At 34.3% G+C, this 20,577-nt stretch overlaps 1 protein-coding gene across 1 annotated transcript; it reads right to left on the reverse strand.

Annotated features, from left to right (window-relative positions):
- Window positions 1–480: 480 nt before the first annotated feature.
- Window positions 481–18,558, reverse strand: LOC114191465 (uncharacterized). Its single transcript, XM_085675931.1, has 10 exons — window positions 17,711–18,558; window positions 12,604–12,731; window positions 11,687–11,827; window positions 10,552–10,638; window positions 9,694–9,847; window positions 5,231–5,290; window positions 3,765–4,193; window positions 1,906–2,201; window positions 1,580–1,709; window positions 481–1,283 (listed from the first exon to the last, which is right to left on the reverse strand). The coding sequence occupies exons 1-10, from the start codon at window positions 18,497–18,499 to the stop codon at window positions 729–731; spliced, it is 2,769 nt and encodes a 922-aa protein (XP_085532057.1). The 5' UTR covers window positions 18,500–18,558; the 3' UTR covers window positions 481–728.
- Window positions 18,559–20,577: the final 2,019 nt, after the last annotated feature.

Genomic DNA, 20,577 nt, shown 5'->3' on the forward strand with positions numbered 1-20,577 from the left:
CATAAGAAATTGTTCTACGTGAGTTCTTTCACCAACTTCATCGGGGGACGACTTAAGTTAGTTTTAATGTTTTATATATTATACTGTTGTTATGGACGATTAACATCTATTTGATAACGACAACTATTAGAGAGCTAAAACAAAATATTCAAACTTGACAAAAATTTAGTATGTGGTAGAATAACTGAAAGAAGAATAATTTTATAATATAAATAAAAACTTACTCTAATAAAAAATTCGATAGGTTCAAAATGATTCTCCGTTACGATGGGATACGATCTGATTCTGAAAGATAAAATTTGGAGATAAAATTGAAAGAAATGAAAAGGAAGAATGAATGGTGGAAGGGAGCGTTGCGAGGAAGACGAGATAAACACAAGTTGCAAGTTGTCTTTCCCTTTCTTTTTTCTTTCTTTTAAACATGTCACATACTAAAACTAGTATATGTTGATTAAATTAATTTTACAGATAAAATTTAAATAAAAGAAAAATAAGGGCTTTATACATTTATTTACAATCAGCATAAATCTTACATGATTTTTTGATTGAATACAAAATTAGTTAAAATTCACAGTAATTTCTGGGTGCCGGGAAGGGGATTCAACAAAATTACTATTTTTCCTATTTCTATCAAAGAAAAAAAATATTAATACCTAAACGATTAGCACCAATCATGACATTCTGCCGATTCCTTTACGATACATCATTCAAAACTATCAACTGTGTGACTATGAAATAACATCATCATAATTCTCATCATCAATGTCATCATCATCTTTGTTGATTGCATTGACATTATAATCTTTGACGTCGTCATCATCATCATCTTCATGTTCATCATCATCATCAATCTCAAGATCTGCAGTTTCTGCTTCACTAGTGACATCAAGAATATTATGTGAGGTCCAATCAGGAGGAAAGGTCTTTTGTAGGGCTTCTGTTAGTTCTCCTCCTGTTCTTTCAATCTTACGTAAATATCTTGACCAATGAACCGCAGTTCCCATGTCAACAGTCATCTCAGACTCTACCATCTCTCTACATATAGACAACAGGCCACTATATGCGTATGATTGAGCAAAGGTTGCCCTTGATAGCAAAGATGTCACAAGACAATGGTACACTGCTTTGTCTGGTTTCAATCCAGCTAGTTTCATCTCTTCAAAGCAACTCAAAGCTTTCTCGGGCATAGAGGCTCGTGCCCAACCATTTATTAGAGTGGTGTAGGTTTTAAGGTTTGGTTTTATATCAGATGCTTCCATTTCTTGGATAATCTCAGTTGCTTTCTGGCAGGAAGAAAATAAAAACTGATTAACAGGTGATATAAATAAATTACCATCCAAAATCATGCCCTAAGGTGGTTAGGGAAAAACGAAAATTTTTCTAAAGCTAAAATTTCATAAGCTAAAAACAAACGTTTGGAAAAGCTAATTTTAACTTCTTTTTCTTATTTTCTTCTTCCAAACGTGTTTATGAAGAAGTTCATCCAAACATATCAATGAAGATGCAAGGAATACACTTGTCGCCTTGCTTTTAGTCCACTTTAAGTAATCACAAACTTAACAAGTTAAATTCATCATACCTGCATATCTCCAGCTTTACAACAAGCATTTATAAAAGACGTGTAGGTATGGATGTCTGGTCGAACTCCTTCTTTTTTCATTTGCTGCATCAAGTCTGCAGCCTCCCAGACATCACCTCTCCGAGCCCAACTAAGAAAGTCAACAAAGTTACTAAAATACAGCGCAAGTTGTGAAGCCGCTAATGGATAAAAATATTAAATATTCCAAGCACGAAGACATCGAAAAATATATGAACATAAAAAGATAATTCAAGAATACAGACATAAATAAATGTTAGACAAAATGAAAACTTCAATTTTCATTGTCAGATGCAATTTATTCATACCCATCAATTAGTATGTTGTAGACAAAAGTGTTCCTTGGAATCTTTTTTGCACTCATTTCTTTTGTGACTGCAAGGGCACTCTGCATTCTGCCTGCCTTGCAACATGCCTTCAACAATGCCTCATAGGTATAGACATCAATCTCCAGACCCTCATTCCTCAACGCGGTAAAGTACTGAAAGGCCTTTTCAGTGTCACCCAGTGAAGCATAACCTTGCATAAGAGTTGTATATGTGTGTTCATTCGGTCCAATGCCTGCCAGATTCATTTCATCCAATATTGCTACAGCCTTGGCCATCTGCAAGAAATGTAACATTATTTACAGAAAAGGTTACATAATGTATGACCACTAAAACAAGAAACCTAACAGAAAAATCCCAGAATATCTATTGTAATCCAATCATACTAAGCAAGAACTTGTTAAGACAGAGACAGTTTGATAAGTGAAAAGACAACCTTTCGTTGAAGAGTATAATCCTCATCGATTAATAGTTTCATCTAGACAACCCATGGTTTGGATGATTAGAAATAATAATAAATTTTGATAAGCTAATCATAGTCTCTCTAAGTGTGTATTAAGAAAAAAATAAAAGTTCTTATGATTAAAAGTGATTTGATCAGTTAAAGCAAGATCGTCTAGAGTATGTACAATACAACAGTATAGAGTATGTACAATACAACGATTAAATGATGACCATCAGAGAGGGTCCACATGAAAGCAATAGACATCGAAACCACACATATGTACAACAATTAGACGATGACTATCACAGGATGTTAATATAAAATCAATTGAAGCTATTGACACGTGTACAACACAAGATTCAAATTTCATTTGCTACTATTTAATCTTCACCAAATGCAAGTAACGAATTTCCACAATGATTGTAAAACAGTAAATCAACCTTTCCTTAGTTTGTGTGATTAATTTGTTGTTAGTAAGACAGAGATGTTCAGAAGAAAAGTTGTCCTTGCATATTAAGTTGAGTGCAACAAAAGAAGATATCAAACAAAATGGTATCATCCTCTGCTAAAGTACTGACAAGGGAAAAAATCAACATGCAAGCTTCAACGGTCTTTTTCAAGATGCCTATAAATAGAAGTTTCTCCATGTAAAACGAACCAATGATCTTCCGTAAAAAATCAATGCATTGTGCCTTAGTTGTTGCCAAATCTTTTAAATGCTGAATCTATATAGACAATCTAATAGGCAATAGACAGAGTGACATTTCTTAGTAAACCCCTCACTTTGTGAAATGTATTCTCTGAACAAAGAGTGACCATAGGTCATATCCTCTCATAAAAGAAATTTCCTTACAATCTTTCAAACAACTTTGTTTTGTAGCCAAGAGTAGCAATAATAAAATACTCGGGAAAACCAGAAGTAACTTAGTGCTAAAGAACATTTGTGTAAGAAATGGCCCATGTGAATAAGTTCTTGAGACTGCTATCTTCAGTATCAATAAGAGATAGCACTTTTTATCGTCAATGGTTAGCCTTTATTTTAGTGTTTCCCCAATTCTTTCAAGTAGGCAGAATTGTTGAAATCTTATAACAGTAAGAAGCAATGGAAGCCAGTGTATGCAACAGCTGTGCCAATTTTAAATTCATAGCAATCAATTAAAAAGTTTACAGCTACCAGAACTTCAAGAAAGAACTAAAACTAAACAAATTCAGGCGAATTTAATTCCTTTCTAGAAAGTGCATTATAACTACTGAGTATACCACAGTTAGCTCATTGGCTATTTTTATTTATTTTTTGAAAATTGAATAAATAAACATATAAAGGTAAGGAAAAGTAAAGACCAAGTCATGTCATTTGCTTATTATAATAAACAATTGTTTATCAACCTCAGGTTACCTGGCGCTTCTCAACAAGGCCAAGAATCAGAGCATTATATGTGTGTACTGTGGGAATGCAGCCACTCCTCCTCATCATATCAAATACCTCCAGGGCTCTCCTCATCTCTCCAGCTCTTGCAAAACCATGTATAATGGGCAAAAATGTGCGTGTAGTAGGTCTATGTCTCTCCTTCTGCATTTGCTTCACCATACGAATAGCGCGATCCATATTACCCATTCCACAAAAGGCTGTTACAATGTTATTGTAGAGAACTACATCGGGCTTCAAACCAGTCTTAGTAAAATCTTCAAAAATGGAGAATGCATTAGCCCAATCTTTTAACTTCAAGAATCCATTGATCAACATAGAGTATGTCTTCATGTTATGTTCTATGCCACTCATTTTCATCATTTTGCTTATTTCCAATGCTTTAGAAACTTTTCCTATCTGAAAAAAAAAGATAACAAAGATTGGCATCAACAAGCAAGAACTACTGATGGCATATACATTTACTTGCTTGACCAAAATTGGGTATCAAATATAAACAGATTGGACATGATGGGCAGTTTATTAGCTGGAAATGAATTGTCTATCAAGTATTGATTTCATGGGCTTTGCAAGGGATTTGATTCAGAATTGAAAACATTGATATTGGATCATTGTATTTCAAAGATAGTATGACAGGCTTAAAAGCTGTTCTGACAAAATTAAAAGAAAAAAAATGTTTAACTCCTCAAAACTTTCATAGCTTTCAAAAACTAATTATAATTATAACAGAGTGCAAGGATCAAAGTGAGGATTAATAGTTGATAACAGAGACTTACTTAACAGATAAATAAAAGGATTAATAATTGCAGGGGAGCTTATTTTTCTTCATGAGAATGAACAACTTTTGTTCAAATTGGTAGATTGACGCTTGATGTTTAAACCTAAGAGCTCTTGTCGTCAAACATCCAAAGTCTCACTGCTTCCCATTCCTAGAACATCATTAAATAATTGATATTTCCATATATTTGAAATTTATACTAATCTTAATATGAAGGGTGCCTTAAATAATGTGAATTTTATTGGTATGATCCACATGATAAGACAAAACATGAGGTTTGCGCACTCATATCTTTAGGGAACTATTGAGTGAATATGCTTAGCCAATTTTGGTCTTAGTTCAAAGAGCTGTGCTTGGTGGGATAATATACCTTCTTTTGTTATACCCCCAACTTTCGCTAGCCAATTTGTTAACTTCCTTATTATACCCCCACTATTATTGTTTTCATATCCTTTATTTTATGGATTGGGGTGCGGTGGATTATTATTAATTGTGGTGTAATAGTTGGGATGGCAAATTGTGATGCTTTAGCAGTACCATTTTATTAAAAATAAATAAATGTATATGATAGGAACTTCAATAAAATGTGTACAAGAAAATCAGGCAGTAACTACTGGATATATAAATGATCCAATTAATGTAGAATGTTATGTCTTACCTTGGTGTAAAGATTAATGAGACAGCCATAACTGACAACTGATGGAGAGAAACCACATTCCTTCATCAAAACAAAGAAATAGTTTTGTGTCATTTAATGAAGAGTGCAACAATGCATAACAGTTTTACATACCAAATCCAAATAAATCAGTGATTATCTGAGTAATATAACACAGGCTAAATTAAAGGGTAAATTTTAAAAAAAAACCAGAGACAATTGTGTTAAGAAACAAAACTTAAAGGGTACATGTATACTTGATGAAATAACTCTAGACTATAATAAAACAACTGGGAATTGTTACCACCTTTTTCTTTTAAAAACTACAGACATAGTAAGAAAAACTGTTAATATCTGCATGGTGACAGATAAATTCATTGAGAAACAAGCTGGACAATGTAAAAAAAAAAAAAAAATCTATAATGAATTTATTGTGTTTGAGATCCCACATCAACTATTGATATGATCAACTATAGTATATCATTAAATGTAAATCTCACCTTACAAGGTAGTTTAGTAATGAGTTACGCCTAAAACTCATCTTCTAAGATGAGATCAAAACTTATCCTAACAAGGTTTGCTAATATATCTTGTCACTTAGTATCGAAATGTTATTGGACTACCTAGAAATATCACGTCTCATTCTCAATATGTCTAATTCTTGGCTTGAGGGAGTGTATTGGAGATCTCATATAGACTATAGATATGACAAATTGTAGTATATAAGTGAATCAAAACTTTATCTTACTTGCTAGTTTTGTGAGATTGAGTTAAGTATAAAACTCACCTTCTAAGAGATTCGAAAATAAGTTGAATCACCATATTCAAATGTGGAGTTGTCAATTTGACTCATAGCCCATGAATCAAATCCATCCCACTCCTAAAATAAGCCCTCTTTTATTAACCCATCAAATGAGTGGGTTGAAAAAGCCCCTACCCCAAGGTGAAACTAGGTTTGACCCACTATAACATTAAAATAAGACTTCAATTAACTCCTACATATTGTTAGAATTGCATAAGTCCTTAAAATATTTTAAATTGAGATGGATCCCCAAATATTTCATATTAATTGTAAATTGATACTTAATGTTTATTATATGCAACTTAACTGCGAGGTTAGGGCTCAGCCTGAATCGTGCTCGACTTGGTCTCACCTAACTAGCATAGGTTGGACCTAATCCAACTAGACTTTTCTTGACTTAAATTGTAAGACCCTAGAAAATTTAATTAAGTAGAATAATAAATTATAATTTTTGGGATGAGTAAAATTATCAAACAAGTTAAATAATTCATTTGGTTAGAGTACTTGGGTAACATGTTCAGTTCAATTTTTTTTAAACAATTTCTAAAATTTATTTTGGAATATTTATGAAGTTGAGCTTGTTTCTTTGGTCTTTGAGAAAAGTAATAAATGTCAAATAAGACCTAAAGTGGTGATTAGGGTTTTTCTTAAGTAAGGGCTTTGGGATAGTCTATATTTTTGGGACAGTGTCGTTTGGGAGTGGGTAGGGTAAAAGGAAACACAAAAGTATCAAGAGTTAGAGCAGGAATAACAATCCAGTGAGGGGAGCTAACTGTTTTAGTTGTTTTAACTATTTTATTTGTTTAAACTTGTTTTTGTATCTTATTTGAGAATTTGAGAATATATATAACGAGTTTTGGTGGCATATTGATGTGGTGTGAGAAACCTTGTATCAACAAAGGATGATTGTTGACATGTTTGGGTGTGTGTGTCTCTCAGCAAGAGGTTACGTCTTGGGCTCTTTGATGACACTCCTTTCACGTGCTTAATGGAACAAGGAGGCTCCATGGCTTGATGTAGCAAAAGATAAGTGCAGAAAGTTAGTTTCGGTGGTGGTGAAGAAACTCTAAGAACATTGGGTCAATCTTAGAGGAGGAAGGCTAGAGGAGATTCAAAAAGAAGCTCTAGCTAAGTGACTCTCAAGTGCAAGTGTGGAGTGATCTCAACAACATATCCTTACACATTCAAGAGTGATTTTACAAGTGATGGTCTCATTTATAGTAGAAGACAAGCTCCAAATGCAACCTAAATGTGCACCGAAATTGAATGTAAATGCAAGCTGAAAAATGGCGCCTAGATCTAGATCTAACCTCCTAGATCCACAATTCTCAGATCACTAACCACATGGCATGGTCACGCCTCGCATCATTTACAACATGTGACAAGCTAGCAACATTCTCAGCCTTGGCTTTTTAAATTGGGCTTGAATGGATCCAATTTCAAAAGCTAGGTGAGTTATGGTCCAATCTACTTTCTAGACATTTTACAATTTATTTTGAAAGCATGGTCTAAACGCTTGGCCCAATTTAAATCTACACTAACGGACTAGGACAAGCCCACAAATCTTGATATCTTCCTTGGCCTATGAAAATAGCATTTGAAGCCCATGAAGCCCATTGGACTCTTGAAGCTCCATCTCTTATATCCTTCTCATCATGCCTCTAGTGATTGGGCCTATGCTTGGGCCCAAGTCATCATTCTTGGTAAACTCTACATGGTGGTAAAGCTGGTTAACTTTGCCCGTGAGTCTCTCCAAGAGAGTATTGATGAGTGAACTTCGTCCGAGACTTTGGGAGCAATGAGGGGTTCTAGCTCTAGTGGTGAGTGAATGATTGGTAAATTACATGTGTGGGTTGCAGTTGAGAACCTGATATTTGCGTAGTTCTCGGCGCACGAAAGGCTGAAAACTCTGTGAGAGGGTGTAACAATTGCGGAAGTAGTTTATCAGGTGGTTTTGTACGAGTCGATGTCTTGTGTTCAGACCATTTGTGTGTTGAACTTGTGTGCGAGATCATGAGTGGTTGCATTGTTGCTTAGATAACATGTTTTGAGCTAGGTTATGATCATGGGTCAGGTTAGAATGTTGGTTGAGGGATATAATGTGAATTTTATATTGTTTAGTTGTGAATTATGAATGTAAGGTTGGTTGTTTGTATATTATCTTACCCTTATTTTATTTATGTGACTCTAATGATCGTATTTTTATACATGAGCAGATGATCTTATCGGTGCTGAGGAAAATCCACAACATTAGAGAAAGTGGTTAATATTGAGAGATATTTGGGAGAGCATTTTAGTCTTAGGTTTTTCCTTTTCAATAAATTCCATGTTTTTAAAACAATGTTTATTTATTTATTGAGATTTCAAATAAGAGATGAAAAGTTCTATTCTAATTATGTAATTTTTGTTAATTATAGATTCTAGGATGTGAAAATTTGGGATGTTACATAAACCCAACCTCACTTGGGTCCAACACGACTCAGCCTGACACTGATCCCACTTGAGCTCGGTCTAACCTGACCAACCTTAACTTGAGCTTGACTTAGTCCCACTCATCTTGATCTGGGCTAGGCCTGACCCAGCCTAACATGGGGAGGTGAGCTAATCTACAATGGTTGCCACCAACGATGAGTGAAGATTCTCCATGACTTGCTCTTATGTGAAAACCTATAGCTAGAGAGTGGAAAAAGCATGGCTGGCTGGGAGATTTTTTGATACTTCAAGTCCAAAAATATCATTGATTCAATACTATAAGTGATGAGAAACAGAGATGATAGCTGCTGTGGGAAGAATATCATGTTGTGGAAATGAACAAAACTTATAAAATCACTAAAGCACTAATGTTATCTTGAAAAGTATATGTGAGTAATGGGTAAGACAAAAACTAGCGTACAGCAAAAAACACAAGACAGCATTTACCCTCTTTTGAAGAGAATCCTACACAATCTGGAATGTTTATGTTTAAGTCATCCTATAGTATTCAACATTCTTATGGTGTGGGACAATTTCTTTTAAAGATACAATTGATGACAGCAAAATAAACACATAACATACTGTTAGAAGTGGGCTTTAAGCCTAACTCAACCCCACAAAATCGACTTATAAGGTGAGGATTGCACCCACTTATATATTGTGAATTGGCCTTATCTTTAGTCGATGTGGGACTTCCAACACACCCCCTCACGCCGAGGTATATTCATCTCGTGTGTGGGACAAGAAATTAATGGGTGGTCCGTTAGCGGCCCGATATCGGGTGAAACAGAATGTCCAAGAAAATTCACTAGGATAGGCTCTAACTTGGTTCTGATACCATGTTAGAATTGGGCTTTAAGCCTATTGATTATATTTGTAACAAGCTTGGCACATACGATTTGTATGCTCCAGCTTGAGGGAGAGTGTTAGATATTGTTTGATATTATTAAGATATTGTTAGATATTGTTAAGCACAATATCAAACAATATCTTCTATTTACTCTATTTATTTTCAGTTACTCTTTTTAATTGTACCTCTCTCTATTATAAATAGATTACCCTATGTGTGGTTTATACACAAGGGAGATTAATCTCAAACCCTATTTTCTTTATTTTCAACACATACCAAAAGTAGAAACTAGAAAGACTAAACTATTGGTGATGAAAATGATAAACTAAAAGGAGCTTATACCTTTAGTCTGTCAAACACAACCAAGCATTTTTCTTCATTACCAATCATTGTATAACCATCCATCATGGTATGATATATGTCAATGGGAGCATCTATCCCTTGTTCTTCCATCTCCCTCACCAAGGCTTCAGCTCGATCCATATTGCATGTCTGACTGTAAAATGCATCAGGATATCAAAAACAATGAGAGAAAAGAAGGAAGAAAATTGAATAGAAATGGCAATCATTTGAAAATGAACAAAAATTAGAAATTTACAGAAACAGAAATGTAACTTAATAGACAGAAACATTAAACACACTACTGAATAATTAACTGGTTTTGTTTAACTTTTTACCCAACATTGAATTAACTGACAACTTGATCGGCAGTTTTTTTTGTCTTGGCAAATATTGATACTAACATTATGTTTATAGTCCTTCAAAATATAGGATAAATCTAATATTGGTCCCCATTTAAAAAGAAAACAGTTTAGTCTCTCAAATATAAACAAATATGGTTATAGTCCCTAAACACTAAATTGGAGGGCTGAAATGATTTTTTAGAACAGCTTTCAGTCCCTCAAATTTATTATTTAGTACTAAAACCATTTTTTTTTTCAAATTTGAGACACAAAAATCAACTTTATTTGGAGAACCACAAGAAGATTCACCCCAAATTTAAGGACTAGAAATTTAATTAACCTATTAGTATTTATTTCCCAGATAAAGGTTTCACAAGAAAAATATGGAAATGACAAAAGTAAATTTCGAGGAAATTTCTCCATTTAGCAATGATCTACCCAATACCTACAGCACATGACAATTAAAGGTCTATCACGCAAATAAAAATGAACCCTTGAAAGAAATATGAATGATTACCAGTGCGCATAAATTATGCTCCCATAAATGACAGCATTTAAAGATGGCAGCTTCTCTTTTGCCTCCTTAAACCAATGATCTGCAGCACTTCCAAAACAACATCAACTAGTTATCTCCGTGATACAAACTGATGCATTAATCTGAACTCATTCATTAACAGGCCATCAAACTATTTCCCATATAGAACTAATCAAAACTTTCACACAAGCACCACGAAATGTGAGACTGAGGTTGTTTAAATATGAAAAAATAGAAATCAGGAAGAAACCAGAAAATTCAAAGATAAAAATATCCAATCACTTAGACATCAGAGAAAAACAACAAACCCAACCATAGCAGTACACTTCAGTCTTCACACTTTGGTGGTTGGGGATGAGAAGACCAAGTGAGCACAACAGTAAGTGTTGCAACGTTAAAGTTTACCAGGCTTTTATGGGGAAAAAAGTAGAAGGGCCAAAAAAATGACAGAGTTACTGATGGCATCTAACCTACATAAATAACTTTCACAATAAAGTATATACAGGTCTATGGCTTCCTTAAAAACTGGAAAAATAGGCATTGTATTTCTAAAGTCCAGGGGCAATCAGCAGCTACGATTCCATTCTGGATATGTTCACTGAAGTTTTGAAAGTTTACTTTTTATTGTTTGGATTCAGTTTCTCCATTACACAATAAATACAATGTTTTTCCACTAAAAGAAAAAAATGGAATAGAAACTATCCTTTCAAGATTCATCCCAGTGCACTGCTGAACTGACCAAAATGATAGTTTTGGACTAGTCACACGAGATGCACAAGAATCATCATTGGCACCTTTCATTTTTTTTTCCCTTTGGCATGGTATCAGAGCTGAACAACAGAGTAGTCTGAACAACATTGTTCATAAATTTAAGATAAAATTCAAAAATTCAGCACATCTAAAGTGGGCATGCTTACTAACCATACATCAAGCCCAAATTAATGGGGCAAGTTAGAGAGAAAAAAACTCACCAAACCATATATAACTTCACCTAATAGCTTAATCTACAAGGATAATGGGTACATGACCAAAAGAAAGAAAGAAATAACTAACAAGCAGAAACAATACTTCAACAAAAAGATTCAATAATGGCCAGAAATTTATCTGGTTTACATACTCAGCATTGGCCATTCTAGCAAATCCTCCCACAATTATACTGTATGTCACTATAGTGATTTCAATGCCCTCTTCCTTCATCTTTCTAACACAATGTAAAGCTTCTTCCATGTCTCTACCAACTGCATAAGCATGAATCAGACTGCAAACATTTAACATGCATTAATTACTAAGGTCAGAAGAAACAGCAAATATTGTGCTTTTTAATTTAACTTTGAAGAGAAGAAAGAGTTGAAAAAACTAGGATAAACTCTCCTTAAACCAAAGAACAAAATAAAAACGGAAAAACATAACAAATACAGAATTCCAAATAAAATCCCTAAAGAAGTATTAGAGTTCTAGAGAGAGAACAAAAGAGAAATAGAAAAGGTAATTTGTATTGATGAAAAGTTACTTATGTGATAACAAGGTGGGATTCCAAACACCATCTCACCAAAAATTGGACATCTCAAGCATGAAACTAGATATTTGAGGGTGGTTCGATAGCAACCCAATAGTTGGTGACATGATATAGACCCAATAAATTTTGTTAAAATAGACTTTGATACCATCATAGAAAGTGGACTTTCAGCCTGATTCATCCTCACAAAAGTATTTGTAAAGTGAGGTTTGCACTCACTTATATATTACAATTTAGCTATATCTTTAGTTGATGCGAGATCTCAACCAAGAACATTGTTTGAAGGGTGAAAATTAGAAATATCAGAGATTCAACATTTAAATATTCTTTTTCCCAAATCAATATTTAATAGTATTCAACTTTGAAAAGAAAAGTTAATGGATTCACATGCTCATCTCTAAAAAGATAACACCTCACAATCATAATGTGGTTATAGCTTAAAAGCTAAAAACATTTTTTGCCGATGCTGATATTCAAATTATACCCCAGATACAAAGCAAAAAATTTAAAGAATTTACCTACTATACACATGTGAAGAAGGCTCTATTCCCCTTGCTCGCATACTCTCAAATGTTTGGCGTGCATGATGCATGTCCCCTCGTCGTGCATAATATTTAACCATTAAACCATATTCCTTTCTAGCAGGCTGAAAAATTAAGGAAAATGAAATGAATTCAAGAACAATACTTATAATTCAAATTACAAAACTGGCACACTAAAATTTTCCTTGCAACTTTTATGGGTATGCACTAAAAAACGCTATTACCTTTTCTAAAAATAAAAGGAAGCATTGTTACCAATATAAAAGTATTGGCTTTGACCCAAAACATAGGTTTCTTTTTCTTTAATTTCACACAAGAAATAGACAAACTTAATAATTAAGGTAAACAAGAATTTTTAACCAATAACAAAAAGAAGTAGCATTACCGTAATGCCTTGTCTCAACGATTTTTATGTTGCATACATTACTGTGCGAAAAATCAAACAGAACATGCTGGCATAACTGAAGAAAATCAAGATACCTATTATTTATGTTAGCATAGGTCCATGTTTTAGGCCCATTTATTTATTGCTCTTAGGGTTACCTTTGTTATACACCTTTTGTGGCATTTCATACTCACTCAATAATATACCATCCCTTCTTCATGTGTTTCTATAATAATAGGGATATCAAGAGCACCATGATTGAGAAGGGATCCTTGCAGTAGTTCCTCTTTCCTAAACCCTTAGTCATGCGCCCTAAACCTATTTCGCAAAAGCAAAAGTTATGATTGGAAGGAATTCTTGCAGTAGTTCTTCTCTCTTAAGCACCAAGCCCAAAGCCTCTTTTGCAATTTTTCAGGTTTCACCTTATCACAATTTTATTTTATGCTTTGAGGTGTTTTTGAAGATTTTGCAGTTTTGTCCATGCAATTTTGTACGAGGAGGCTTTGCAAGTTTGTACAAGGAGGCTTGAAAATTTTGTACGACTTTAAGGTATTTGCAATCCTCTAATATTGGGTTTGTACTCTTTTTGTTTGTTGCTTCCGCTGTGTGGTTTTGTATTCGATTTGTTATGACTTGTAAAGATGATTCTCTTAAGTCTATTAATGTGCAATTGAATAATAAAAATTATTCCTACTGGAGTTATGTTATGAAAAACTTTCTCGTGGAAATTCCATGTGGGTTATATTTCAAGTGCTAAGGCAAAACTGATTGATACTAAAGCCTATGATTATACTATTTCTTTAGCGGTATGGGATGTTGACAACTCTAAAATTATCACTTAGGTCCATAATTCTTTTACACACTCGATTGACGCTCAATTGACAAAATATGATACTCGCTCAATTGACAAAATATGATACTGCAAAAGGAGGTCTGGGATCACTTATTATTAGCAGAGGAAATTAGACTTGTTTCCCAATCACAACCCAACATAGCCTTGCAATCTCAAAGTACATCATCACCAAATATATCCTCTGACAAATGGATCATTGATTCAGGTGCCACTAATAATATGTCACATCATTTATCATTCTTTTGTTTCGTTATCACCTGACTCATCCATGTCAAGTGCAACTACTAACAGTGGTTTAATTCCATTATCTGGTATTGGTACCATTGCCACCCATCTTTGTCTTTGTCACCTGATATTGTTATGAATCTTGCTTTTGTTGGGAAAATATGTGATTTTGGATATAATGTGTGTTTCCCTCCATCTGCATGTTTTGTACAAGACCGCATATCTCAAAAGGTGATTGAGATAGGTTGTAGGTAAGGTGGACTTTATGTCTTGAATCAGTTCAACGAATCAATAGTTGCAGCTTCTAGTGTGGATTTATCTTCGTTTAGTTTGTCTTCTTCTTAACCTTTTTATTTGTGCATTCTCTCGTTTAGGTCATATTTCTGCATCTCGTTTAAAATTTTTAGCATTTACAAGAGTTTTTGGTACTCTGGGCATTCATGATATTTTTTGATTGTAGTGGTTGTAAACTGGCAAAGTTTTTTGCTTTACCTCTTTGTAAAAGTATTTCTTCTTCTCTTGCTCCTTTTGATCTTGTGCATTCTGATGTGTGGGGACCTTCTCCTGTATCCACCAAAGGAGGTTCTAGATATTATGTCTCTTTCATTTATGACTTTACTCGTTTCACTTGGATCTACCTTTTGAAACGTCAGTCTAATTTTCTCACAATTTCAAAAAATTTATTACTCTTGTAAAGAGACAACACTCTACTACCATAAAAACCTTTCATTGTGACTTGGGGGTGAATACACTTCTAATGATTTTACCACTTTACTTGCCTCTAATGAAATTATACATCAAATGACACTCCTCAACAAAATGGCGTTGCTGAAAAAAAACATCGTCATCTTCTTGAGATTGCAAGATCATTCTTATTATCTGCATATGTTTCAAGTATCTTTTGGGGAAGCTATTCTTACAACAACTCATGTTGTGAATCGGATCCTGACTTCACATAATTCTGGTTTGTCTCCTTTTGAAAAATTGTACGGTCATGCACCTGATTACTCTGCTTTGAGTGTTTTTGGATGTACATATTTTGTTCTAAAACCACATGTTGAGCGTACTAAATTATCAGCTAAGTCTACTTTGTGTGTCTTTATGGGATATGGTCTTGGTAAAAAAGGATATCGTTGCTTTGATCAGTTAGTAAAAAATTGTATGTCTCACGTCATGTTGTATTTTTAGAACATATTCTATTCTTTTCTATTCCAGCTAACTCACATTATTTGACTACATATGATGTCATTAAAATTGATCCTTTTGATATTGATGACACTACACCTACTTTCATACCAATTACAAATATTGCACCAGAGGTTGTACCTGTTGATTCCCCTACTACGCTTGCTCAATCATCTCCTTAGGTTGTTGCTCTTTTGCCACTTATTCGACCTAGTCGTAATCGTAAGTCTACTCAACTACTAGATTTTGTTTATTCCTCTTATTCTGGTTCATTTACTACTTTTATTGCCTCTATTCATCGTCTTCATGAGCCTTCATCCTATAGAAAGGCTATGTGTGATCCACTTTGGCTGAATGCTATGGCTGAGGAACTTACTGCTCTACATCAGACTCAGACATGGGATCTAGTTCCCCTACCACCAGGAAAACATCCTATGATCTCACTGGGTATACAAAATCAAGACAAAAGCAGATGGTTCAATTAAAAGGTATAAAGCTAGACTTGTTGCTAAAAGATATACTCAATAGTATAGCATAGATTATGAGGAAATATTTGCTCCTGTGGCAAAGATGACTATTGTTAAAAACCTTGATTGTTATCGCTTCGATTTTGCAATGGAAGATTTTTCAAATCGACGTGGAGAATGCTTTTTTGAATGGTAATCTACATGAGGAAGTCTACATGATTCCACCACCAGGTGTCTCTCACACATCAGGCAAAGTTTGAGGGGATGTTAACGTAGGCCCATGTTTTAGGTTCATTTACTTATTGCTCTTAGGGTTACCTTTGTGTATATATAGCACACATCTTGTAACATTTCATACTCACTCAATAATATACAATCTCCTTCTTCATATTTTCTTTATTTTCTACAATCTACCCTCTCTAGCTACCCTCAAGAGTCCCACCTATTCAACAAGAATAATACAAAATAAAATGTCTTAGCAATTGCCCTTCAGAAATTGAAACTAGAAGCCAAAATAAAATGTCCATGTCTTCAAAATTGCATCTTTAATTCCATATTCATTTGAGTCTAATATCAACTTTTCTCTTTAATTTCTAAGCCATCATATTGAAGCCCCCTTGTTTTAATATAACTTTTACCAATGTCACTTGTGTTACTATTTAGGTACAGGGAGACATAATTCATGGATGAACCTTACAAATTACAATTGTGGGAAGTTTGTTTTCAGAAAATATTCGTTTTACTTTATTTCCTACTTCGAGAGGCATGTAAAGTAACATCGAACAACTCTTCATGATTTTCTACTTTCATTTATTGTTTTCACTGCTTCCTAAAGGTTCATGTAATGACATTAGGTTCATGTAATGTCAAAATGTCAGACACAATAGCAACTTAAAAATCAAGCAATTTAACTTTCATGCCTTGTCCTTGTAATGCCAAGAAATTCGAAATCATAACAAGTTCTACTTTTAAGATGTCACTGAAAAAGGAAAAAGTTTCCTCAAAGTGAAATAGCTGTACAATCAGAAGTGTCTCTAGCAAGTATACTTATCCACTTTACTGAAAAAAACTAGACAAGTAACCAATGAATAAATCATTCATTTCATCACTAAAGTATTACTACCACTTGCATAATCCTTTAAATAAACTAATTATAAAGAACCTCTCCAAATTAGAACATGGAGGTTAGTAAAATTTACACTTTCTTGTATTTTATTGTAATGTGTCTCAAAGTCCTATCAAATTATTTGCTTATATATATTCGAAAGGATTGATCTCTGGTAAAAGGGTTAAGTATTTATGATGTTGTAGGTGAGTATGGGGGAGAAGACTTATACCCATAGGGCCAGAGTCTCTGATTCATGTGACACAAGTTGGCGGCTATCAGAAGACTAAATTGATGGATATTCCTCTGAATGTGATAGGAGAATATTATCCCATGCTAGCCAGAAGATTATCAAAAACAATTTTGGATATCTTTTATTTGCAGAAAAATTGCATTCTCATGCCTTCACACATTTTTTTCCTATCAAAAAAACCTGTTACACAATATAAAGGACAACCTTAATTTTGTAAGATTGACTCTAAACTCTCATTCTAAGATGATGTTACAACCTACTGGAGGAAAACATAAGTAAGGGCAGCTCTATCTTCATAGTTAGGTAGGTCTAAATCTACGTTCTAAGAATTCCTATACTAAAAGAATTGGAAATGTAAAAGTTACCAACTAACCCCACTATAACATCTATTTTTACTTTTCCATTTTTAAGTATTTTAAAATTAAAAATGTTCCTAGAATCCTTAAATGTTATCCAAACACATTTTTAGACATATATAACAATCTTGAGAATGTAATTTGTCATAATGCAGCAGCATAACTTGAAACAAACCACTTTAGGAACTATTTGTATAGGAAGTTTATATACATGTATAAATATATGTGTGTATGTATAGAAAAAGATGATAAACCTTCTTAATTTTCTCGAAGGCTGTCACAACGGCCTGCCAATTCTCGGGCTGGGTTTCCAGAACCTTCTGGAACCCCTTCCTTGATCCGTCCCTCTCCTCATGCCACCTGGATGGATACTCTCCCTTGTCGCCATTTCCTTCCAACCACCGCGCCCGCTCTTGACTCTTCTCCCTCATCCTCTTACCGTCGTCTAGCTTCACCGTTAGAACTCTCCCGTGAAACTCTACGCCGTCAAACTCAACAGCTCGCATCGCCGCCTTGTCCGCCACCTCGTCCTCACCGTCGTATATGACAAACGCGAAGCCCGCGTTCCGCTCCGTCTTGTGGTGCCCCTTGATCAAAATGACGCTACGTATCGCCCCGAACTGCCGGAAGAACTCCGCCACCTGAGGCTTCTTCACCCACGCTGGAAGGTTCCCCACGAAGATCTTCCCCGGCTGCCGGAAATCGGTTTGGGAATCGGAATTCGAGTCCTCGTCGCCGCCGCTATCTTCCGCGACGGTTTCAGTTTCATTCACGGGCGGCGGTGGTGGCGGCGGTGGCGGAGGAGGGGGTGGGGAGAGTTTGCTTGTGAGCCATAGCTTGTTGGCGAGGGGGTTTGAGGTTGGAGTGGTTTTGAGGGATTTGGAGGGGCGGCGAGGGGTGGCGGAGTTGCCGGAGTCTGAGGGAGGTTTGAGAGAGAAGGAGATGGTGGTGGTGACGGCGGAGGGAGGGTGGTGTTTGGGGGAGAAAATGGTGGTGTTGGTGGATATGGATAAGTGTGAGGTGCTGAAAGAGAAGGGTTCCATTGTTATCGTTTAAAGTTTGTTTGTTGTAGTGAGCACCACCTCGCGACTCTCCACCGCAGGGGTAATACGTAAGATATTAATTTATTACAATTTTTAGAAGTTACAAATAATTATATAAATAAATATAATATACGGATTAAAACTATAAAATATTTGTTGGTTTTGTAATTTATTATTTATGTGTAAAAAATGCTTTCCGTTTTTTAACAATTGTAGTTCTTTAATTTCTAATTATCCAAGATATGGATGTTTAAATTTTTTCCACGCAATTTTAATCATTTATAACTTTTTGTAACCTTTATTTCAATTATATTATTCTCTTTGTTATATTGGACGTGTCATATTGAAATTTTGAAAAATGAATTATATTAATAATTTTTTTATAAAATTGAAAACCTTAACAAAGACAATGTCGGTGATGGTAATTTTTAAATAATAAAAACTAGTTAAAAATACTTAAATTTATTAAAATTTAAACTAATTAAGTCTAAATTTTAATATCTCAATCCTATTATTATTTTATTTTAGGTTTTTCTTTTTATTTTACTGTTCATGCTTAAGAGCGTTATAGTTTTAATGTATTGTTCCTTCTTTGTGTATTTGTGTAAGTTTTGATAAATTACTTTTAGATTTATTTTTTTGTTGTTGTTTGTTATTGTTTCTCATATGAAAGTGGCATTAGAGTTCTTTGGTTTCAGGTTATATTTATTTGCTTGATCAGTGAACACTACTACAAAGATAATTACTTTGAATGATATAAATTATCATTTGTGGAAGCACAAGATAAAATAGTTATTGTTTGTGAAGAAATGGCATATTCTCGTTTTTGTTACACAAAAGTTAAATTCTATGTCTAATAAAAAAATGAGACTATGAGCATCAATAAGTGTGTGGTTTCATTTGACAATATATAAAAGACAATGTCTATAATCAAATTGTTAATAAGACACATGTTTATAATCACATGTTAATGAAGACAGTGTTTAATTTGGTGGGAGAAGATTGAGTTTTTGTATGCATCTAAATCAAATAATAATAAATTATATTTGTTGAATTGTTTAATGAATTTAAAATGTAGTGAGAGTTCATTCATTTAAGATCATTTAAAAGAATTTCAAGGGCTTATAAATCATTTGGGAATAATGGATATCAACTTTGATGATGAAGTTTCTGGACTATGACTACTAAATACTCTACTAGAGTCCTAAGAGATATTTTGGGTTTCAATTAAAAACTCAACTCCTAAAGACATTGTCTCTTTCCAAGTGTCAAAAAGAGGTGCTCTTAATGGATAAATGAGAAAGAGTTGTCAAAATAGGTTAAAATTTGTGAGCCAACCCGACCCATCACGAGTTCGAGCCGGGTTAGGTTAAAAAATTTTTGGAAATTTTGGTATGGACCAAAATTGAACCCGACTCACTAAGAACTCAGATCACCCGAGTTGAACTCATGGTGAGCTAGGTTGGCTCACCAACCCATCTATAAATTTTAAATATTAAATTATAGGTTTAATCACACGCAAAGTCCTCATTTTGGTTAAGAAATCTCAATTGGGTCCTTAAGTTTGAAAATATGTATTAAATAAGGACAAATCGCTAACACTGTTAAAATGTTTAACGGCGATGTACAGTAGACATTTTGCGTTCGACTTATTTACTAATGTGGAAAATAGAAATTGTAAAACGAAAAAAAAAGAAAAAGAATTGGAACGAAATTGGCTGGTTAAGAAATCTCGAAAGTTAAGAAATCCCTAAATTAGAAATTAGGGTTTATTTACTTCATCTCGCAAGAACTGAGCAGTGGAGCGCGAAGCCAAGGAAAAGCTGGGTAGTGTGGAAGATTAGGGCATTTGTTCTGGCGTTTGTGTGTTTCACTTGTTGGTAGGTCGTTTTCATAGGCGTTCGTGGTTCATCGAAGCAGAATTTGTAGGATGTGCACTGTTGCGAATGTGAGTTAGCTTTGGATGTTGGGTTTTACTACTAAATTTGATTTTATTCCTTTAAGTATGATTTGATGCACTTTATTCTGTGATTGTTTTGTTTTCCGTATGATTTGGTTGGTGGATAATGTTGTTTAAG

This window comes from Vigna unguiculata, chromosome 7, assembly GCF_037176805.1.
Source record: "Vigna unguiculata cultivar grain cowpea cultivar isolate G323 ecotype 2 chromosome 7, ASM3717680v1, whole genome shotgun sequence".
NCBI classification, from domain to species: Eukaryota; Viridiplantae; Streptophyta; class Magnoliopsida; order Fabales; family Fabaceae; genus Vigna; species Vigna unguiculata.

Excerpts from the sequence above, each read along its gene's own strand:
- LOC114191465 (XM_085675931.1), bottom strand. The coding sequence starts at position 18,499 with ATGGAACCCTTCTCTTTCAGCACCTCACACTTATCCATATCCACCAAC. Across the intron at positions 10,639-11,686 it reads GCTAGAATGGCCAATGCTGA|TGCTGCAGATCATTGGTTTA; the intron begins GTATGTAAACCA and ends TTGTTTTGGAAG. Across the intron at positions 1,284-1,579 it reads GTAAAGCTGGAGATATGCAG|AAAGCAACTGAGATTATCCA; the intron begins GTATGATGAATT and ends TCTTCCTGCCAG.